Raw genomic sequence first — 24,287 nt, 5'->3', positions numbered from 1 at the left:
CATATTCAGGCAGGCTTAAGAATCTGGGTGAAACACAGTTGGTCTGAATAAAGCCTTACGTTAAAAATAAGACAAGATTTTTGGCAGGTGTCCAGCGGAGTCACCCAGCACTGATACCACTGAAACCTGTTGGTGTGAAGGATTTATTTAAACCTAAATGGAAACTAAAGGTCTATACCTTTGTTTTGAAGAGTGTAAACCAACAATCGAACCTGCACTTTTCAAAATGGAAGTGCAGATCTCAGTGTAATCTTTGTAATTCAAGACCAGCTCTAGAAGTTAAATTGCCTGGAGCACAAGTGTACGAAAACACTTTCTTGCTACAAATCCCATAGAAGCCTTATTCTCAGGGCTCTATACAATTTACTCTTTACTCTTTCTGTTATTTATCTTTTATTGAAGATTGTGTGTTCTTTTATGGAGGATGCAAAGAGGAAACATACACAGTATGTAAGAAAAAACACAGTAACTTGGAGACCGTCTTGTGCTTGAATAGGAAGTCCTGAAAGTATGTTTTTTTCTACTGTAAAGGGGCAATCTGCTTTAGAGGAGAGGGCAGCACCCTGTGGTTTGGCAAGCCCATAAGTTAAATTTCAGCCTTGGCGGAGCCATTAGAATTTTTGCCTTCAAGAGACATCTCAAGTGGATGTGATGTTGCACTGAAAACTGAAAGATCTGAGTTCTGCTCTTTGTAACTCTCTCCACTCCGCATCATGGGAAGACCACTTTCTCTCCATGTTTCTGTTTCATCTTTGTGCACCCTCTACCTCTCCTATGTCTATAGCCTGTAAGCCCTTCGAAGAAAGGGAATACTTGCTGTCAGTGTGTTGTTCCTAGCATAGTAAAAACACTAGTATCAAGTGGATACTTCTTGTGGATATAATGAAGCTATGACTAGCACTAAAAAAAGTCTAAGGTCATATGTGAGCTTGGCTTCATGCATGGTCTTTTTCCACATTACTGTTGTTAATAATTTTCAAGAAGTGTTAGTGCTTGGAAATCCTAGTATCAACCTTGTGCGCCCTGTCTAGTAGATATGGATGGTAACATAGGCAATACCCAGAATAGGCCAGAAGGGAGGAAGGAATAAAGGGGGCAAGGAGAAGGAAAGTTATTGCTAAAAAGAACCATCTGGAAAAGGACTTTAGAAATCTGGTATCGCTCAGGAGGGTGATGACCTTTGAAACCTGGGGGACAACATCTTACTCCCAAGCTTTCTCAGGTCAAAAGAAGATTCTAGCCCTTCAGTTCCTTTACCATGTTACAGCAAGAAGAGTGAACTGAAGCAACAAGAGGCCAAAGAGCATGCAAGCCCGGCCCACAGAGCTGCATTGCAGAGCCAAATGTCTGTAGTATTCCAGGCTGGAAAGGGTCTACCTTCTTCCTAAACACAAACTCACGGTTGCAGCTCTCAGCATATATATTTGCTTTCGTTTTAGCTCTTAGCATAGATGGTGGCCATTTCCCACACCCATCCTGGGATATATAAGCCCTTCCATTAACTTCTTTTCCCATCTGAAAACTTTCCACAGTGGAACTCCAAAAGTCTCCATATTGCATTTGAGTCCTGGCAAAGAGATTTGCTTGTGGACCTTTCATCGATTTCCCATGTCAGGGGAGTCTTTGCCTGGCAGGTCAACTGTGTGATTCAAGGAACATGCCTAGCGCTAAAAAGGTTAAAATTCAGTGTGTGAGTCCAGAGAAAAGTGCCTGCCAAGTCTTCTGTAAAATAAAACATTAATCCTAACAATCTTCTGCCTTTTATCATTTTCTCCTCCTGTACCCTTCGTTTTTCCAGACCCATCCTGTTTAGTATTCAAACCCTATTTCTTTTCTCTCTTGCCCTGTAATGTAATTTTTAACACCAGATGTTTTGCACATTACAAAGCTGTAAGAAATGTGACTTGTAGTAATTGCACTGCAGTGGCTGCGAAGGATCAGGAGACCCTGAGCTTTTGCTCCAGCAGTAGTGGTGGTGAGTCATTCTGTAACTTCAGACACTGAATTGCTCTCCCCGTTTGCCTGTCTGTTGAGCAGGAGACATTGTGCTTACCTCACAGGGCCGTTTTGGAGGATTAGGCCTTTAAAGCATCAAAGTATGCTATGAGCCTTGTTAAGCACTGCTTAACATGTTTATTAAGGGGCGTGCACAGCCCTGGGATGTTTTTTGTGAGACTTGGTAGTGCTGCAAAGTAACAGTATTTTTCCTGAAGACCGGGCCGAGTACACGCTACACAGAGCTGTCTGTCGCAGCAGGGAAGGGGTGTACACTCCCACGTTGACTAACAACCTCAGTACCTGCTTGCCCAGGCAGATACTCTGTTCTCCATCTCACTGACATGAAAAATAATACCAGGGCCTCTCTTTCTTCTGTTTTAGATCCTGGCGCTCCTGTGAAACTGCCTTGTATGCCAGTTAAACTGTCACCTCCACTACCTCCAAAGAAAGTCATGATTTGCATGCCTTTAGGGGGGCCAGACCTCTCTCTCTCAACCTATTCAACGCAGAAGAGCTCCCAGCAGCCTTTGACCCAGCACCATCACACTGTCCTGCCATCCCAGTTAGCAGCTCACCAGCACCAGCTCCAGTACGGCAGCCACAGCCAGCACCTGCCTTCTGGGTCCAGCACGTTGCCCATTCACCCTTCAGGGTGTCGGATGATAGAGGAACTGAACAAAACACTAGCTATGACCATGCAAAGGCTAGAAAGGTAATGGATCACCTTTTAAAATTACATATTGATGTGCACTGTTTCCTGCTAACCTCAGTATCAATATCACCACTTGAGTTATGTTGACAGTATTTGAATGAGGCCTCTCCTCTGGGGCTGTCACTGCTGGAGAAACAGAGAAGGGGAAAGAGCCTTTCCAGGCTTGTTTGACAAGTTTGTGGCAGAAAGGAGAAAAAGACCACATTTTCTGGACCCTGTTGTCCTGTTCAAGGAGCTCAATAATACAGCCAGTGGAAAAGATGTTAATAGGACAGGCTGGCAATATATATTGCAAAGTTCATAACTGCAAAGCTCTAGTTATGTGGAGGGTTGCAAAAAAAAAAAAAAAAGAGAGAGAAAATTGAAGATTCACAAAAGGGCAATAAAAACCAAATGTGCCACTCAACCAGGGCATGTGACTAGTGTTACCAATTAGCTTGAAACAACCTATAAGGACTTCCTACAAGTTATTCAGAGAGGTTTTAATATACTATTTCAATTAATTTAAATTAAATTATATGTTTGATCTTAAAATAAGTATTTAACCCATTCCACAGCAGCTACCTTCTTAGCCATCTGCATCTGGAGGAAGGTTGTACATTTGATCAGAAAAGCCTTACCCACCTTGGGGCTGTTTTCTGTTATTGTCACTTGTGGGTATCTCTGAAAGCTGCTTCAGATAGTCTAAGTGAAGCATGTTGTATAAAGCCAAGCTGTCCTCATAGGCTGCAAGATCAGCAAGCTTTGGAAAATATATTCCATCTTGTAGAGGAAAACCGAGCAAGCCCCAGAACAGGGAAGGTAGTCCAAAAAATGACGTTCTATTTAGTACCAAGGACAGCTTTATAGGCAGTGTGTTCTACGAGCCTCACATCATCCTTCTCTCAGACAGGAGGTGAAAATATGTGGTCTAACAGACAAAATGCCTAATGATTTGCCCCAATACCTGTTTGTGATAATATTACCTTCATTATAGTGCATAGTTAAAAATAATTTGATTAGGGATGGCAGGTTCTCCTTACTGCATGAAAAACAGTCAGGGGACCGAGGCTGTCCCATACTGCCAGCTTATTTTAGTACCAGGCTTAGTGAGACCTCTGTGGCTATATCAGGGGGGGCTGATGTTTCTGCAGTGGGGGGGAAATCTCTGCTGGGGGAAAACTGTTAGGGCTGTGAAAGAGGTTCCTCTTCCCATCAGTAAAAGGGCTGCAGCAGTAGGATCGGAAAAAGCATCCACATTCCCCTTATGCCCAATGACTACGCAGTTACCTCTCACATTGCCAGCAGGGCTGGTCACATGCATCTGCATCACCCCAAAGCTTGGTGCACCAAGCACAGAGGATAACTGGTGTCTCTCAAAGGCTCCTTTGAGGCTGCACTGCCCATGCGTCCCCAGCATAGGTCAGATGTCTTACTGGCTGGCTCACAGTGTGTGCAGAAGGTACTTTGTATCCTGAGCCCAGTGACATCTCTCAGAGTATGACTTCATTGTGGCATCTGTTGCCCCACAGCAATGAATGCTCCAATTTCTAGGCATCCATCATGTTTATGTATACAAATACGTTCAACTGATTTAAAGAAGGTGATGCTGCTTGGTTTAAACTATTAATTTGAAGCTGAAGCTCTGCTGCTTGTTAAAAGCTGAATAAGCAAGGATTCATTTCCCAATATAAAGGAGTTGCCTCGCTTTGTAGGAAGAAATAAGAAAAGGTTGTGGCACTGATACTTCACATTTTAAATGAAAATGAATCCTAGTTCATGATATTGCAGGCAGTTGATTTTTTCCTAGGCTTTTTTTGTTGATTGGCTATTATTTCAATCATGAAATAAAGTATTGAGTACTTCAGTTATTCTCCTCATCAAAACAAATCAATAATGTTTGCATTCACAAGAGAGAAAATAGGTGATGACTGTTTCCTCTGAAACAGCAATTGTTATTTTCATAGTATTTACAGGTAAAAGAGTCTGTGGACCTGACATTTGCTGTTAAATACTTAAATTGCTTTTTCATGCCACATTGTGGTCTTAGTAAATTTGCTAACTTTTCTTGAAAATTTGTGCAGATTTTTAAAATACATGTTTTTAACTTGGCAGAGGATTATTTGCACCAAATGCCACTATTTTCTAGTATTTTTGACAACAGTTCTTTTCCCATAATTGTATAAAAACTGGATTAAACCCAGCGGAAATCATACAGCAGCATTTGTCACTGGACACTTCAGCCCGGAAGTACTGAGGGCTTTGTAAAACTGCACAGATCCTAGATCTGCTTTCCTCTCTTTAAAATTTGGTAGTATGCTCACATCTGTTGCATGCATAGGATATGCAGTGGGTTCCTGAGCTTTACTGTTCCTTCTAGGATAACATGATACTGGGTCACTGTTGTTGGGTCAATGACCTTGAGGAGACGAGAGAGCCTGACAAGTCTCTGAGGCACCTTCTGCAGAATGCTAAGTTCTTTGGCAGCATTTATTTTGGCTGATCTCAGTCTTTATCTCAAAAGAATCCTACAACATTATAGAATAATTGCCATGATCTTACAGTAATAATGCTGCCAAGTCAGGTAATTTGGGGGATTATTTAGAGTAGTATTTTGTTTTTAATAGGGGAGGATTATGTAGATGAGGGCAGATCAGTATTCTGCTCTAAATTTTGTCTTCTTTTTCCTTTAGGATAATTTTTTTTCTTCCCTGTGTCTAGTTTCTATGCTCCTAGTGCAGTGGAAGTTCCTCAAGTCTGTTAAACTCCATTGATATTCACTGAATCCATAATCATTTTGTATCAATTCCACATTTTGCTCGGTAAACTTTTCTTAGACGTTACAACTCTTCTCTCCACCAGGACTATGAGTGTGGACAGGAGCAAACAATGAAAGACTAGACCATTCACTTCCTCTAGCAATCTGGATTTTTTGCTTTCACAGATGAGGTCTCTGGAATCTGTATAGTCTAACAGCATCTGAAGGCTGATACTTGAAATCAGTGCTTTGCCAATGAGCCAGAAGCTTGCCGGAGAAAAATGAGCTGTCCCTCTGTACCGGCCTGGAAGTCAGAAGTTCTTTTGCTGTCTTTGACCTTGAGAAATCTACTGACCTTCTCTACCTCTATTTTCCCCTCTGCAGGAGTGGTTGCATGTCACTGCCTCACCTAGACCTAGTGCATATTAATCAGTTAATGTCTTAAGGTACATTAAAAGCGTGTAATAGCTATTCAAGTCCCAGTTGTTCTTATGACTTAAAATGGCAGTTAATTCCTGGATTTTTTTTATTCAGTTTTATTACAGACATTACAGAACATTAAGTTCATTTGCACACTTAACGCTTTTGATTGCAAACGTTTTCTGGTACTCATAACGTCTATTCATAACCTATCCTCAGAAGGGCAATCTGTCCCTTGTCATAGTATGAGTATTATGACATGTCATTTGTGCTGCCAGTTTGCCTCTATTTTCTCTGATAAATTACCAGCTTTATGATAGATTAAGTTGAAACAGAGAAGAGTGTAATTTCAACGTAACCTTTTTTCTGTAACCTCTGTTGCCCATTTGTGCCCTAAGCAAATGACTTTCCCCTTCAGCCCAAAGGGTATGTTGTCAAGCATAAGTAAAACGCTAGGTCTGGGCTATTTTTTACCATTTCAGAATGCATTCTAAGAGTTGGTGAAAATCTGGTAAGCCCTGCCACCAAAATCTGCAGAAGGTTTCCTGACTGAAAAGAATTTGAGAAGACAGACAAATGAATTTGAGAAGAAAGACCATGCCCAAAAGCCGTGTGTCACGAAGAGCCACAAAAGAAGCTTTAGAAACCTTCTTGTGCCACTGGAATGTATGTTAATTTTGACTTAGGGAGGCAGCTTCTTGATCTGAAATGGCCTTATTTTCTGCCTTGCCCACATAGTTCTCGGTCTGTCTCGTAAGACGACAATTAATTTCAATTACTCTGTGGGCTCTTGTACACTAGCAGCTGAATCGAGGCCTCCGTTTGTTCAGTGTGTGTACTAAAGAGCTGTTAAGTGGCAATATCTCACTTTGGGCTTGAATTGCATCCGTGGCAGAGCAGTGAAAAATTGCTGTGTCCAAAATGACAGTGCATGAGACCAGTTCCTCTGGGACACCCGGTTCAGCTTCAGACTGTAAATTTATGAAATGAAATGCATTAGACATTCCTGCCAGTGTCTTGTAAATCTTATAAAACTTATTTGAGTCAGAAAATATTTATCTTCCTTAAAACTTGTCAGGAGAATTGCTTTTTGTCTAAACTTTAGCATTGCCTAAGGATAGAAACACAATATTTATAGCTCTGCCTTCTCTCTCTGTCTCTCACACATATGCCTGTATTATAGAAAGGCATATACAATGGTTTGAAGTTTTTTCAAGTTTTCGTTTTAACCGGTAAGTACAGAAGGGTGTACTGTGGATCTGAAAACATGCTGATAAAAATGTAACTGTGTATTCCAAAATCAAAGAGCCTGGGATGACAGATGAGAAGCATGCGTTTTTTTCCCCACTAGATTTTACAGGAGGGATTTCACTTCTTTCTTTTTCGATTTCGTCTGTACCATGAGTCACTCATACGCTTAAATTCTGATTTTTCATTAAAATATTTTCTCACTAGAAATATTTTAAGCTATAGTGGTGTAACTTTTGCAGTTTTGATCATGTAAAGATGATGCAACAGTAATTGCAAGTGATTGTACTAGTCAGCTATGAATTATTCAAATCTATGTGTTGAGATACATTTGTCTTAAAACAAGTACTTGCTTAGCTGTAGCTTTGTTCTCTAATTTTGTGGCAAAACACGAAGCTGATTTAAAATGGACTGTCTGAAACAATAGTGTGCTTTTTGGTAAATAATGCTTAAAAAATTTTGTGGTGCAGACCACCTGACCATGTGGGGTTTTTGCTAATGACCCAGAGAAATTTATACACAACGGAAAACTCCAGTGACCTTGATTCGTCTTTCTTAAGTATACTGCAGTACTGCATGTATTTTGTAAGTGCTTTGCTTAGACAGCTGACTTAGTCAAAACGCTGTTGAAAAGGCTGATTTTAATCAAGATGAACACAAAACACCAAGAAAAATGAGGGGCTTAAAATAGAAAGTAGTATTAGCAAGAAAGTGGATGATTCAGAAAAATTACAATGAGATGAGAAGCCACCGATTTCTAGATCACTAGTTCAAATAAAGATCCTCTGTAGTAATTCGTAAATCTTGTTGACATCCAATACCTGCTTGGTAACCTAAATTGGTGAACCAAGTTGATAACTGCTACCCTGTATGCACGCTCACAAGGATGCATCTGCATGTAACCTACATACATCCTTCGCAGAACAGGGAAGCACCACATGGTCCTGGATGCCAAACTACTTTTTGCTCATTTCATTTGTACTTCCAGAAGGGGCTTATTGAACTTGTACTTACTCTCTGTGTATGTATTGTTTTAAAATTAACTGAATGATCCAGTGGTTGTGTTCACCGTTGGAAGGTTTTCCAGTTTGTTTTTTTGTTTAACAATGTTAACAGAATTTCACAGCATTTTAGTTTCTCTTGGAAATTTAATTCCAGGCTTTTGAATTTCATACCTTTCCTTTTAAAAAGCGTTACACAAAAATAGGTTACAGAGAATACAGATTTTAAAAACAAAGTTCATAAAATTAAAATTATTGAAGCAATTAAATTAAGTTAGTTGAAAGTTTTTAAAGACTGTAGTGCATTTATGTGTCATTAGGAGAATTCAGCTGATGGATTTTAAAACTAATTCTGGGATAAAATTTTTTGGGTTGAATTCATTGAAGTCTAATACAAAAAATCACAAGCCAGTTCTTCATGAATCTCTCTTACTTTGTGGTACGAAACATGGACTATCACTAAGAAAATTGAGTTTCTCTCTTCAAGGCATCCAGAAAAGCTGTGCATCTCATTGTTGGTTAGTCTGCAGTAGTAAATGCTGCAATTAACAGAATTATTTCTTTGAAGCCAAAGATGATGATAACAGCATGGTATGGTTTGCTTACAGGATCTGAAGCCTTTTCTTCTCCTTAATCTGTAAGCACATTGTGGACTAGCATCATATAGCCAGAAGTACATTCTGTAAAGTCTCTCTGGGATGTTATCTGGCAGCCATTTAAGAGCCCATGTTAATGTTAGCGTTAGAAGAAAGAGAAATGTTTCAAATTGACTCAGTAGAAAATAATTTAAAGAGAAGAATACAACAGTTTTTCAGAATACCAGAGGTATTCTGAGCCAGCTAAAATATTCAAGGGAATTGAGGCTACTCAGCACTTGATAAGGTCAGACCCAAATTTGTGTGCCTCAAGTGCAACTCGGCCAGCACATCTGTTTTCACACCCATGTTCTTCTGGAAAGTAAAATGGGAGTTTGATATAGAGAGGGTGTCCAACACGCAAATGTTCCCCATCTTTCATATAGCAGTTGCCTCAGCTGGGACTTGAGAGAGAGGGTGGTTTCTGCTGACTCACAAATAAACCTAAGCAGCTATCATTTTTGCCTGCCAGTCTCTCATTCTCATTTCACATTGGAAAAGCAGCATAACCTGTTAGATAAAAATGGTTTAGGAAACCTGATTCTTTTCCTGATTTTTCCTTTCACCTTTTGTTTGACTTTGATCTTCACCTTCTCAGTTTCGGTTTCCCTACTTGTATTGATATGTTCCTCGGTAAAGGGCTTTGAAATCAACACATAAACAGAGCTAGATGGTAGCAGTACTGACCACAGGTCTTAACTTAGTAAGCTGCAGGAAATGATCAATCACACCTTATGTGACAGAAGAAATACGATCTTAGCTCCAATTCAGATTGATCTCCAGCACTTGGCTGGAGTGAGAAGCCAGGGCAGGAGAAGGATTATCGTCACTGCAGCCCCCGCAACATATAACGTGCTATTTGCAAACAAACCTCCTTGGTTTGGCTCCGTCCCTTGTTGCTCTCACCAGCTCCCAGTGCCTCCTTCCTCCGAGCCCAGTTTCACATGCTTGGTCCCCTGCACTTCAGAGAGTTGTGCCCTTGCCTTCCCCTCAAGTCAATCAACATCATCTTGCCCAAGGAGTGCAAGTCGTAGTTTCTCTCTGCCTTTTTACAATCCTCCTCTACAATCTATAACTTCCCTTCCTCCCACTCTCTCACTCCACCTTTTGCATTCAGGTGAGACATTTTCTCCTTCCTGCCTGCATGCCAGTGGAGAGGTCACACAGACCTCTGAAGGCTGAACACATGTTTATCAGCCTGAGTAGCTGGTGCAATTCTCGCTAAGCCTTGAGGCTGTATTTGCCACAGATCTTTAATTCTCAGTCCTGGCTGCCAGTATTTCTGCCTGCGTGCTGTCCTACCTCTCCCTAACAAGTGTTGTACCTTAAATCTAACACGTACTCAGTTTAAACCCATTAGATGTCTTGCTGGTCATGATATTTCTGTCTCATTTCTTCTCAAAAAGGGATGAAAGACCACTGTGTTCCTAAATACAGTGAGAGAAGCAGCTCCATCTTCCATTGAGCTCTTTCCTTTAGTTTATTTGTTTGTTTTTCTTTCCCAACAGCTCTGGTTTACACACAGGTGACAGTGTTACAAAAACAGGACCTGGGGGCCTTCCAGACATGAGACAAGTGCCAACTGTTGTGATCGAATGCGATGACAATAAAGAAAATGTGCCTCATGAAACTGACTATGAAGACTCTTCCTGCCTGTACCCAAGACAGGAAGAGGAGGAAGAGGAAGATGAAGATGAGGATAACTCATTATTTACAAGTAAGACTCATGCTGTTTTTCCTTTCTCATGTATTTAATTTGTACTCTGAACTCACAATACACAAGGTAAACACAAGGCCTGTGAATTTTCTTTCTTGACCATGGCTTTTGCATCTCTCAGGGTGTGACTACATGGGGATGCTTGGTAAATTAATCCACAATAACAAGTAGTATGAATTTATAGTGATTTCCCTAATCTGCATTAATCCCTGTCTGGGTAGCTCTCAGACAGAATTCAAATTACTGGTTTTGGCTTCTATTAGTTCATTTCCAAATTGACTTTTGGATTCACTTTCCCAAGTGTCCACGGTGTAAAGAAGCCCTGCCTTTGGCTTAAGTCAAGGTCAGCTCAATAGCTATTTCAGGAGGATGAAATAAGTGCCACCAATACAGAATCAGAGCTTTTATATATAGTAAGAAATCATGACAGAATCATAAGTCTGCCCATACTTTGAAAGGGATCACGATCAGAGAATTGGGCTCAGATAAGAAGAGGAGAGGTTAATTGATAGCCATATCGCAGTTACAGTCTGGAGAGGGACCTGTGGCCCCTTCCTGACCTGTGTGAGAATATCCATCTCCTGCCTTGGTGTGGCGTTGTAGGCCTCTCCCTTGAAGACAAGATACAGTACTTTGCATGTGACAACTGCTCGTCATCCTGCAGGTCAATCTGAAGATTCAGGCCCTTGGATTTCTTTTCTTCCAAAATCTGGGAGCAGTACAATCAAACAACACCCTTTTTAAAACACACAGAAAGAAGATTCTAAAACAAGCATATTTCATCTTCTCAGAATCCCCCTGTATCCTACAAGTGAAATTAAGCAGTATTTGCTCTTAAACTAAGAAACAGAGCAGAACTGCACTATCTCACGTTCCTGCCAAGGCCCAAAACCCCTCATGGGTTTGTGTCTCTCTGTCCACTTGTGTCTGTCTTCCCTGCTCGAACTGCTTTGGATGCAAGCCTACGAAAGCAAGCTTAAGCCATGAAAGACCACTGGTTTTCACAGTGTCTTTGCTACTGTCACTGCCTGAGAAGCAGTGTCAATTAATGTACAAGAGATCTGTGCTGCTTCTGATTGGCTTTTGATCCCTTCTAGTGCTACCTTGGATGTTTTGATATTACGTTGCAAGAGAGAGAGATACCTCTCTCTTTCCTCATGCTGTAGCTCTGCTGCCTGCCCAGATTCTGAGGTTGAATTATTCATTCTATTACATGGCTCAGAAGCGTTGTGCCAGAGGAAGCTACAGATGCTACTATAAATTCTGAAACAAGCCTTTCTTCTCCACTCCCCTCTGTGGAGCGATATTTTAATTTCTTTTTCCTCTATACCTACCAAATTCAGCTTTTCCTTATTATGATATGAATTGAGGTTAATTGAGTATGTGAAGTTAATTGACACCCCTTTTCCCACAGTCCATACCAGTGTAAATGAGAACCTAGTATCCTCCCTTGGCTAGTACTTCTTTGCCTGCTGCATGCTGTAATGAAATGATGACACCTCCTTTGGCAGAGCCTCTTCTCTCTCCCACAGGCTCTCTGGCAATGAAAGTCTGCAGGAAGGACTCGTTAGCAATCAAACTAAGCAACAGGCCTTCCAAGCGAGAGCTAGAGGAAAAGAACATCCTTCCCATGCAGACAGATGAAGAGAGGCTCGAACTTAGGCAGCAGATTGGGACAAAGTTAACAAGGTAGGAGACAAACATTTTTCTAACTCTTGCTTTTGGAAATAAGTGGCAGGATGCAGTTTTTATCCTTAGTCTGTAAATACTTGAGATCTGTTTGCTCAACATGTTCAAGAGGAAAAGCCATGGGAGGGAAAAAAAAGACTCTGGACATTATTTCTGCCCCAATATAACTTCCCATACAATGCCCCTTTCATTTTCCTGGCATATCCAATGGCATCTTTGGTTGTGTTAAGTATCAGCATGAACTATGTGGATTTGGTTGTCTTCGGTGCACCATTGGGAAGTGTTCAGCTTTGATGGTGTTTTGGACTGTAGCTGCAGGTGTCATTGGATAGGCTTTTAGTTTGGCCAAAAGGCAGAGGTGTAACTTTCTCTTCTGACTGCACCTCCCGTGAGTAGCTGAGTCTTTTCTTGATCCAAAATACTTTTGTCCTTCAGTACCTGCTTTGGTTGGGTCAGGTTGGACAGATTTACCCTGTCTAGACTCTTTCTTCTTCATAACAGTGTTATTCACCAGCTGTTCTGTTTTTTTCTGTATTGCATGGGGTAGGGGGCATGGCCATTAAAAGTGGAAGATTTCTGTCAAGAATTAGTAAACTGAGGTCAGGTAGAAATATCTAAGAACCTCCTGTGCTCCAGCCATTATTTCTGTAATCAGTTTAGTACTGTTATCAACCTGGTGGTATACAGAACTGGTGAATACTGTTAGTTGCCCTCCAGTGTGACTCTGAGAAAACTACAAGGAGAAGACCAGCCAGTTGTTGGGAATTTTCTTGTGGGTTTTCTTTTTTTTTTTTTCTTTTCTTTTTTTCCGGTGGGGAGATAAGGGAGGAACACAGCTACCATGTTGTGAAGACAGGAAGAATAGGAGCTCCTGGTAAATACCGCTTTCAGCATTTTATCTACTTTTTTCATGGCCTCATGTATTGCCTCTTTGGAATAAACTAACCACATCTTTCCAGTCTGCCTTTGAAAGTCTTTGTGCTGGATGATGCCTAACATACTCCAAAACCTGTCTAATTCTTCAGTATTATTGTTGAAGGGCCTCAGCAGTGATGCCCGAAGTATGCAAGATGGCACTGCACTGTTGCTGGTACTGGGATTTTTCAGTCCAGTCTTTATTCAGCCTAATACCTTGTTAGGCTGCACATGGAGCTCTGGGTCCCAAAGAGCAGCACATGATAGCAAGGTCCCAATGCTTATGTGATTAATTTTGAACCCTTTTGAAGCATGTGGAGAGTTGAAATTTTTGTCTCTTAGCAGATCTTACTGTGTACTGCTTGACCTTGCAATGACATTGAACAGCATTTCCAGTGTGTTGCCTGTTTGCCTGTATTACTTAGGTCTCTCAGAAGTTTTACAGCCCTGTCTGATGAAGGTAAATAGTGTCATTTGCAAACATTGACTCTGCACAGCTCACTGTGCACCAGGTGTTTTTTATCATATATTGCACCTCTCCAAAACCTGTTTTTTCCCCATTAAACAATGTTTCTTCAGCATATCTCTTTTTAACAGGGGAAACTAATTTCGGCAATACCCAGAACCCTTCCTGTGTAAGCCCCATATTCTCACGATATCATTGTTTGTTTCCCCAGTTGCATCTCTGCTCATTCAGTGTGAGGTATAATGCTTGATCATGTCTTCTAATATAGCTAGGACTTAGGGGCAATCAGTTCAAATAATTAAAACTGTATATATATGAGTTCAAAAAATAGCTGAGCCACTGCTCTTTCATTCCCATTTTATATCAGTGTAACATCACTGAAATTGGTAGAATTTCACAAGCCTTATCTGGAATAATATAGTTGCCAGTCTGACCTTTTAATTACTAGTATTTACAACTTACTATCTTATCCTTTTGAGTAGTTAAAAACAATCAAGAAATAAGAGGAGAAAAAAATCTTTCCTCTTCTCTAATATGCAAAAAGCCACAGACATTTCAGCAGAAAAAAGGAAGGTATCTATCTTACCAGTGTTTTGTATCTATATGTGATGTGTCCATGTGCACAGACTGATGAACATTAGATTGCAATAGAAAGAGTATTTCAATTTGGACAGTATTTCTTAACTGTCCAGACTTCATTACTGAATCCATCCTTTGCCATTGCTTAGTAATTGTCACACAGTGATGCAAATGCCAAGCAAAATTAAAGTAGTGAAGCATTTATAGTCCTTAGAGAAGATGCTAGATGCGGACTATAATTGCAGCTGGCAATTTCAGATTTCAGAGGGATATGTACTGTTCCACGAATGGTCCCCTACGGTTTAAAATAGCTAGCCAATGAAATCACATATGCTACTTACAGAAGTAAAAAATGCAGAATAAAAACTTCAGCAAATAGTTATTGTCTGTAATGGATCAATTAATTTTCACCAAGAGGCTGATTAGGATACTTCAGTATTTATGCATAATCCTCATAGTATTTAGCTTGGGAGAGCTCATTGGCTGCCACATTTGGCAGAGCAGAATTTAGTACTATAAAGAGAATGTCATTTTTAAAGATGCTTACAGCCAGGCGTATTGAGAGATTCACCATTGACATACTGTGTGGGACTGAAGTCATCCCAGGTGTAGTTCCTCCAGACTTATTAGAGTTGCACCAGGAATCCATTTGGCTCAGAACTGTTTGTTCAGATCCTGTTTAAATGTAGCTTGGAACCTCTGAACCTCCAGTTAGTCCCAGAAAAATTTTATTACTTTATTACTGCATCCGCCAACTGGTAGAGAGACTCCAGAGCAGACTTCACCATGTCACCTGTTTCCCGTGATGGAAGAATGGTGCCTTGACTTAAACCAGACCAGTTGTAAGGGTGAGGCTGCAGAGAATTTGCACCTAGGGCACAGCAACCCTGGGTGTACATACAGGTTCTGGTTGATGGCTCATATTCAACTTGCCAACAGTGTGCCCTGGCAGCCAAGAGGGCCAACCATGTCCTGGGGTGCATCAAGCCCTGCATTGCAGCCGGTCGAGGGAGGGGATTGTCCCGCTCTGCTCTGCGCTGGTGCGGCCTCACCTCGAGTGCTGCGTGCAGTTTGGGTGCCACAGTATATTAAGGATATAAAGCTACTAGAGAGTGTCCAGGGGAGGGCCACGAAGTTGGTGAAGGGCTTAGAGGGGAAACCGTATGAGGAGCAGCTAAAGTCACCTGGTTTGTTCAGCCTGGAGAAGGGGAGACTGAGGGCAGACCTCATCGTGGTCTGCAGCTTCCTCACAAGGGGAGGAGCAGGGGCAGGCGCTGATCTCTTCTCCCTGGTGACCGATGACAGGACCCGAGGGAATGGCAGGAAGATGTGCCAGGGGAGGTTTAGGTTGGATATTAGGAAAAGGGACTTCCCCCAGAGGGTGGTGGAGCACTGGAACAGGCTCCGCGGGGAGGCAGTCACGGCACCGAGCCTGACAATTTTAAGAAGCACTTGGACAACGCCCTCAGAGCCATGGTGTGAATTTTAGGGTTGTCCTATGCAGTCACAGGAATTGGACTTGAAGATCCTTGTGGGTCCCTTCCAACTCAGGACATTCTATGATTCTATGATTCCATGACTGTATCTTATAGCAGGATCTGGCCCACTACACACCAGAATATTAGCTCAGCCATGAGACAAACTAACACCTTTGTACCTATCGTAGGAACACTTGACATGAGTATAGTGCTTCGCTGGTGTGTATTCTGTATCATGGTTCAGCACATGTAGATCCAAGCAAAAATGGAGCTTTTTGCCCCGGATGGCAAAATATGTCCTAACAAAGGCAGGAAATCTCACATTATGTGTATTTAGCCATGTGAATACGCCACTGCACCATAGACTATTTCTGGTCAGTCTTTACACAGCAATTACAGCAACTAACTAGAAGACCTCCTCCTCTAACAAAACCAGAATGGACTACTCCAAAAAGTGATACCTACTATGAAGCTGGGAGCTAAAATAGTGAATTAAGATACACAACTGCCAGCTCATAACCTCATGTGACTTGGTGATAGAAATGGATGCTGGAGGCCTTGTTCTTGACTGCTAAAAACCCATACAACTCCATTAACTTATACACTGAAATGCAGACCTTCAACACTAAGTAAATCTTTACATGGGTAAGGTTTTCTCTTTGGTTTTTTTTTTCTGCCTGCTCAGCTTCTCCTGAACTCCTCCTCCATTTTATCCTTCTGTTGTCTGCACAGCTTCATAGCTGCTCAAGAAGAGTGTATAAGTGACCACAAGGCAGAGAGGAGAAAACAGGAGGGAAAACAGGACTCTGAAAGTTAACAGGCAGAGGTAAAAGACAGACTTCTGCCTTCTGCCTGTCTGGCTGGCTGTGTTGGACCTGCTGGGAAGCACCGGTCCCCTGGTTATTCAGGTTAGAGCAGGAGGACCTGGGTTTAACTTTCAGTGGCTATCAGGGTGAGAGCGAGGCATATCCGGGCTATGATTGTGAAGCAAGGACTCAGACAGGCTCTGGATCTGGGCTGGGAGGTTCTCCTGGGGCAATGATAAAGGCACGCCTGTCAGGAGCCCCTGGTGAAGAGGAGGACCAGCACTGATGGGTGATGCACAGCAGAGCCACGTGTTTCCCAGAGACTGCCAGACTGTCCCCTGGTACTGAGATGGGTGCTTCAGTGCTGGTCCTTGCACTTTCACCCAGGAATCATAATGGTGGTCATAAGAGACCACAAAGACTTCCTCAATCAGCATATTATTTAGTAAGCAGAAAAGCCCTTTAGAGAAAATATATCTGTATATTTCTGTATAGCTATACATTACACCAGACTTTGCTGAGGACTTTGTACACCCATGAACTGGGAAGATCTGGTTTCTTTGTATGTCTTTCACAAAGTCTCTCCCATACATTGAGACAACGTGTCTTTAGACTATGGCTGATCTGCCATGCATCCTATGGGATAGGCTTTCTAAATCACTCAAGTCTTTTTTTGAGTCTCTTAACCCCCCAACGCTAGTGAAGGTGCTCATTAGCAATTAGATACAGAAATATTAAAGCTGAGATTTTTGTCCACTGCTTTCCAAGAATGTATGGCAGTGTCCTTATCTGTTTTCTCTGAATTGCTTCCATCCTGGCTGTTCCCACCTGCTGGAATAGGATGATCTAGTTATACAAAAAGTCTGGTAATCCAGTACTATTATCACCATGTTGCTAATAATCAATGCTAAGGGAACATCATGATGTTCACAGTGTTATTACTGGTCAGCGTCATGTCTGTCTCATCAGCACATTCCTACCCACCTCAGGGCAGAGGGCAGGCTGACTGCAGGTTACAGGGCAGAGCAGATACATAAAGGCTGTCCATGGGTGAGCAGTGCGTGTCAGGGGACTGCTACCTATCACTGGCAGGTGCCACAGACAGCCCAGTGAGATTTTGCAGCCGATAAGATTTTGTGCTGTGCTGCTGCCAGAACCAGTCAGTTGTAGGAGTCATGTTTAACCCAAGACCATGCCCAGTGTGAAAGCAAAAAGTGATGAGGTGGGGGAGCAGCCCTCTGCACATTAACGAAATAATTAAATAGAAAATAATTAAATTAGAAACAAATAAAGAAGAAAGTGATTCTTGCAGTGTCCACACAGCCTCTCTTGTGACTTTGAGTGATGGACATCCCATTGCTCGACTGAATCCTGTGAGCGTGTCAGTATATGTGTTCTGCTGGCTTTAAAGCAGTGAATCAATGGCAAGCTCCTCTGTCAGATATACAGTAGTGCTCTGTATTGCTTTTTGTATAGCCCTGGATTTATTCACTACAATACCTTATGGGGTGCTGTCCTTATACCAGCAAGTGGAAAATCTTGATCTGAAGCAATATAAATAATATATTGCAAGTATCACAAGGCAAAGGGTAGGAAGTATGAAAATAGATCACAGAGACACTGTCTGTGTGCATATGGCTGTAAATATGTACACTTGAGATACAGACCTACACACCTACTAGATGCATTTATAGACCCATTGATGCTTTGGAAATAGTACCGAGATGTCTGTGACTGAGAAATGTAGCATGAAAAGTCATAAATCTTTGTTGTGGAGCGGCGGGTTTGACAGATGATGGTCACCTACTACTTCGATCAGAAAGGTAATCTACTCTACACATTCCCTGATCAATACTACGTCTTCCTCAGCTGTACTGAAAGATACTGCTCAGAAACAGAAATCCTGTGATGAAATGAACTTGTTGAATTCCCACAAGTATAAAAAATTGCCATTGATTTTCAAAATGTCACAAGGCTGCTGTGAGGTTTTTGGTCTTGTTCACATCAGGTGCTAGTTGTCCGTGTGTCCCTCTGCATGAGGGAGAGTACTCAGGAGAAAGAGCAATAGAGTATGTTTGTAAACAGAAGGAGAGATGTGAATGAGAAATAAGAATATAAAAGTCGGGCAATTTGTGAAAAGGATTTCGTCTTTGGCATCACCATGAAGATGACAGAGACATTACCAGTGCTGAGGAAGGGTCGGTGTACAAGGCTTGCACAGCTGTTAAAATGCACAGCAGTTTCTTCAGAGGCCTGAGGGGACTGAACAGTCCAAAGTGATAATTTTTATTTTTTACTAAAAAATAAGGCTGTGAGGAGATTCAGCTTTTTGAATCGGTTCATTATTTAAACAGCGTTGCAGTCCCATTGAGGGGAGGGTTTAATCAACCAGAGGACGGCAGCAAGAAGGCCCCGTCGAGCATGGCTGAATCTCTTCGTGACTGATCCCCATCCAGGACTGTGAAGAGCATTTTGTGCCCTCCCCATTTCCAAGTCATTTAGGGATAAAAAGAATGGGCAGACAGCGGGATTAGGCTTTATTCACAGACCTCATTTTGTTGGGTAATGTGAAATAATTTCTTTCTAATTACCTCTGACGTCTGCAATTCTCACCCTTATTGTTAGCTTGCACTAACGGGAGAAAAGCAAGCGCCTAAAGCAAGAGCTCATCCCCAACGGCAGCGCGCACGCGCGCGCGTGTGTGTGTGGAGCTTGCCTCTTTGCATGTCGGGTGCTGGGGATAAATCACACGGAAAATGGGATTGTGGTAAACAAGCTCATCTAAATCCTGGATTAGAGGGGACGGCAGCACTAGATTCATGAATGGAGGCGACAAAAAAAAAAAAAGCCGCAAAGGACTGAGCCTGGGTTTTAGCCGTGGTGGTACAGAGGGAAAACAGAATTTTTTTTCCCTTTTAGTTTAGCTTCGTGAGGAAGCTGTACATTTATGAGAAACCCCAAGGCAGCTATCTAAATTGCCCTTAGCATCAGGAGGAAGGCAGCAAAAGCAGGTGATTATTGTGACAGGCTGAAACTGAGTTATCATTACATATGTGGGCTCAACTGCCAGGAATAAATACTCTGAGCAGAACTGATCTGGGTTCTGTGGAGGGGTGCGGATGGGAGATGGGCTCCCAAGACCTTTGTCAGCTCTCCTTTCTGTGATTGTTGTCCTGGCAAGCTGTTGTGCTGAATGGAAAGGAGGCTTTGTAGTTAAAATGCTCTGGGAAGGCTGCATTTTCCATAGGCTTTCTACCTTAGGCAAGCCACTGAAAGAAACATATGCGCACATGTACATGCATGAATATTTAAGGTATGTGGGGGCTCCAAATGTACATATGTGCCTATGAACTTTGGAAAATTCCACTGGTTGACAAACGCTCACTGACAGCAAAGTTTGTGTGCTTTCGAAAAACCACTCAGATATCAGGATCTCTTTAGACATCTAACTTTGTGTTTCAGTAGGACAAGGATCCTAATTTCTGAGCACGGCTTGGACTTGTCTCTTTATATTAGGGATTCTCATAGCTAACATAATCATTCATCAGAGAAAAATACAAGCCTAACGTCACGAATGGTGCTATTACTATTGTTTTGATATGAGTTTCAACAACTAACAGCATGAATTTGCTTCATCTGAGTAATTTGCTATGGCAAAAGGTCAATGGAGCAATCAAGGGAAAGAGGAGGTGACAGTGGGTAAAGTCACCGCAAAACACATCACCTCTACATGCTCCTTTGTTTGTGGGATGAACTGTGTCCTTAACCTATGATCTGGAAGGGCCCTGGCAGTGTCACCTCTGCTCTCTCGCAGCTCTACCTCCTGATGCAATGAACCCCTGCCACCACCAGTTTTGCTCAACTGGGGCCTGCAGATGTTTTGCTAAGTATGAGAGCAAAACCTCAGAGAGTGGATATAGTCTGTCCTTGGGCAGATGTGTCTCTCCATGTTAGAAGGTGGGGCTCCAAATGTGCAGAGACAATTTATTTATGTTACTATAAAGGAGCAGGAATGTTGTGCTGAGGAGAGGAATGCTCTTAATGGTAGGCAACGGGCAGCAAGAAGCAGCATTTGAGGACAAGGTCTCTCCAGAGGTACCTGTGTGGCCACTGATGAAATGGAAAGTGTTTTCTCCCTGTCAAAAATTCATTTCAATCAGAGACAGCAGCAGCCCAGGAAGGTATTTGTTATTCCTGGGGTCTGTCACTGCTCCCGTTGCCAGCTCTCACGGAAGCAGTGCAAGTCACTCCGCGCTGTCATTACAACATCTGTTTCTCCCATCCTTTCTCTGCAGAAGCTGAGGCAGAATACATTATGGGGTTACAATTTCCTCTTCATGCTTCCTATCCTCTTCATCCCCCTGACACAGTTTGTGTTTGAGGTCTAACTCAGGCTGTCAAGACAGCTGAGACAAATATATTTAGTCTACCTTAGTTTCCCTTGCAGTTTCAGTGGGGTGTGGTATCCTTCATTTTCTGCCCCACATTGATTGCAGTGTCACTTTTAGCTGTCAAACCACTGTCAGCTTTTTCCTCAGTTCTCTGCTGGGCAAAATAATTCATGGTGATATAATGCAAGCTTGTGGCAGTAATGAAATAACCTATGTCGGTAATAGAAATACTCTCTTATTTCTCCAGTAAACAAGAGGCCACATGGAGTCCACGCAAGACTCTTTTTGAGTAGAAGAATGACAAATATTAATAAAAACAGGTGAAACAAACACAAGCAAGGAAGTAGCTGATTCAAAATATTACATTCTGGCTTTAAAAGAACAAAAAGGTGGTTTGTTTGGGTTTTTTCTTTTGCTGGTTAATGCTGACAAATTTAGGGCAGCTCCATTAAGAACTAGCTTGTAAATTTCCACCTTGAAAAACTCTAACCATAAATCTTCATGTTTTGTGTCTGCTGATTGTGGGGAGTTAATCACAAGCACAACAGTTGCTCAGCTTGGATGACCTTGTAATTGCCATAAAGGAAACAAATCAGATGGCAGTACAAGTAGATAAAAGAAGCAGACTGGCAGGAATAAATTTCACTTTATAGGCTGATAACTGTAAAATGGAGAAATCACTTTTTGAGCAAAATATTTAACCTCTCTCAGAAGTTATAGTTTGCATTTCCCACCCCCCACCCCCCCCACACACACCCCCCACACCCCACCACCTTGGTGTATTATGGCCTATTTGGCAACACACGTGCAGGAGATTAACATAGGTAATCCTTTTAAAGGAGTCAAACACGTAAGACCAATTTTTTTATCCTGACTCCAATCAGCTTTTAAATATGTATGTGCTCGTACATCTGCACTGTAACTATGTACTGTGACCACAAGCAGGACTGCTAGAGAAGTAAGTCTAACTTGTGAGCATGGTCATCTATGTATGTCTAGAAATGCAGAGTTTCATGTGCAGGTTATTGTATGTGAGTAAATAGAGGTGACTTTTTGAAGAGTTGACCCTGTAGTAAATAGGATTTAATGTTTTATATGTTTGTTTTATATAAGATTAAATGTCTTTTGGACAAATGTACCAAGAAAGCGAATATACTTACCATTACATCTTATACAATTATGTATGGTTGGAATTTTGCATGTTTTACCTAAGACATAGTGTTAATATGAGGGTCACTTAGAGATGAACAGGGACTTTTTTTGCATGCGTGCAGAAAAGTTACAACCGGTCTTTTAGAGGCAAGTGCAGATGAGAATTATGCTCATATTTCAGTGCACTGGGATTCATAAGCACTGTACAGACCATATGTGGAGATTAAACTAAGTCCTTAGCCTTAGACCTGACCATGTAAAATTACCATCTGTTAATAACATCAGCGAAGAGGAAGTGTTCTCGTGCGCAGTAGACCACATCAACGTGTCTCTGAGTATGCAGCCTGTAATATTCATTGCTTGCCTTTCTGATGATAAATAATTTTCAAACCAGCAAACTACAGGGAAAGCATGTTAGCACCAAGGTAAATTCAGTAACCTGGTTCTTCACTGACACCCCTGAATTCAGGAGGCAGCTACGCTAGTGGATAATGAGTAATTAATAAAATAAGTATTCAATATATTGTATTTGCTAAATGAGCAAGCATATAACATCAGGCTGGACTATTTGTTCTGCAGAATATCTGAGTTTTTCAGCATGCTGGAAAAGTCTTCACAATTTCCTTTGTTGCAGTAATCAAGGCAGAAATGGTCTTCCTGCCTCCCTGCAATCAACTGGCTTTGATTTAAAAGCCAGCCTTGCAAGCAGGAGACCCTGATCTCAAACAGCGGGGGCTGCAAAGGTGCCCATCCATTCCTTCAGTGGGGAACAGGAATGCTGTCTGGACCAAGGCCCCTTTTCCTGCACATGCACAGGGACTTCCGTTACCTGGTGGGATGGTGGATAGCAGCGTTTGGGGGACCTCGGTCACCTGGTGGGATGGCAGATGGCAGCTCGGTTGCACCCAGGCCCTGTGGGGGAGTGCACAGGGAGATGTAAACTGCAAGTAAATGCTGTCCTCAGGAGGCTCTCACAGAAGCTACAGAGAAAGGTCCCTGGCCATCTGCCATGAAGTTTTTTTCACAGCCCCATCAGCTGGCTCACCTCCACCTAAGCCTGCGAGCAGCGTGAGCAACAAGCTCCTTTGGCCTGGTTGGCTGCACTGGGAAATTGGAGCACCTGAACTGTGGTCCCTGGCTTTCCTAGAGCACACTCTGCCCCAGTGCAAGGACTTCCTTGCCCCAATATCCAGGTTTCAGCTGTAAAAGAAGGAGGGCAGGCAACTGCTCTGACAGGAATGGGGTTTTTTAGAGTCAGGTTTGAGAATACGCTGCATCTGTACATCAGTCTCGAAGTGGGGAGCAACTCCCCCGACAGAATTCTGGTGCCTTCTTGAATCTCACTGTCAGAGCATTCTCCAGCTCATCCCAAAACCTCCCTCTGCTCCTTTTGGGGGAAGGAGTAGCTGATGTCCCAGGGCCAGAACATCCCCAGAGACTCTTTCCCTTTTCCTGGTTAACAACTGAGTGTAAATGCCTGGTGTCCTTCACCCTCAGACTGAGCCAGAACCATTAACCCTTCCCTTGTTTGGGCAGACATATATGCTGAGATAGAGAGACCTGGGAAATTCCAGGGATCATAGAGCTATGTGATACTCCACCATTCATTTCATCTTCTTCCCTCAGACTACCAAAGAAAATCTAAGTCTCTGCTGCAGTTAGAAAAGCTGCCAACATTTTGAACTGCTCTGTTTAATTCCAGCAAGTTAAGGGCTCCACGGCGTTTTCTAATGTAACATGACAGATGAAAAAAGGCTCTACAGCAGTGTAGAGATACGCTTTTTGCCTCTGAAACACATCATATGTGACACATTCTTGGGAGGTACTTTTACTTCCCTTTGTCTTGACTAAGTCTTCTCCTCAGAGTCTTTATTCTGTCTTGTCTCTTCTTGTATTTCAGTAGTGCTAGTAGCCCCCTCCATCCCACCTCGGTTCAAGATATTGTACAGCACTTGGCCTCAGTCTGAAGGATTTTGGAGCACATACAAAGACAGTGACAGTGAAATGCGGGGCATCAGGGGGGTATACTAGGCATCACAGCTCACTTGCCCCAGCATCCTCCCTGCTAGTTGCTGCCTCAGATTTGATTCTCCCACATGCATGTCACTGTACCTTGCCTTCCTCTCAGTTCTGTGCACTTGTTGTTAAAACATGACATATCCCATAATTAGGGCACATGTTAAAATCTTCAAGAGAGACAACACTGCCTCAATATTCAGTGTAAAAGTATATCTGAAAGGATTAATTTGACGCAGCAGTACTAAAAATTTAGTGCTATCTCTATTTTTTTAATGTTTCTTTGATCGATCATGGCAACTGGGAGAAGTGCCCAAAGACTGGAGG

The 24,287-nt window shown here is 42.2% G+C and overlaps 1 protein-coding gene across 5 annotated transcripts in view; it reads left to right on the top strand.

Moving 5' to 3' along the window:
• Window positions 1-24,287, top strand: part of PHACTR1 (phosphatase and actin regulator 1) — a 314,482-nt gene that overhangs the window by 252,011 nt on the left and 38,184 nt on the right. For all 5 annotated transcript variants that reach the window (XM_075084044.1, XM_075084041.1, XM_075084042.1 and 2 more), the window contains 3 exons: window positions 2,380-2,710; window positions 10,260-10,468; window positions 12,001-12,157. In XM_075084044.1, coding sequence (XP_074940145.1) covers window positions 2,380-2,710; window positions 10,260-10,468; window positions 12,001-12,157 — 697 coding nt within the window. The remainder of the gene's footprint in view (window positions 1-2,379; window positions 2,711-10,259; window positions 10,469-12,000; window positions 12,158-24,287) is intronic.

The sequence above is a fragment of the Phalacrocorax aristotelis genome, chromosome 2, assembly GCF_949628215.1.
Source record: "Phalacrocorax aristotelis chromosome 2, bGulAri2.1, whole genome shotgun sequence".
Classification (NCBI taxonomy): domain Eukaryota; kingdom Metazoa; phylum Chordata; class Aves; order Suliformes; family Phalacrocoracidae; genus Phalacrocorax; species Phalacrocorax aristotelis.
Note: the sequence above shows the minus strand (reverse complement) of the source record. Positions and strands in the feature narration are given on the sequence as shown.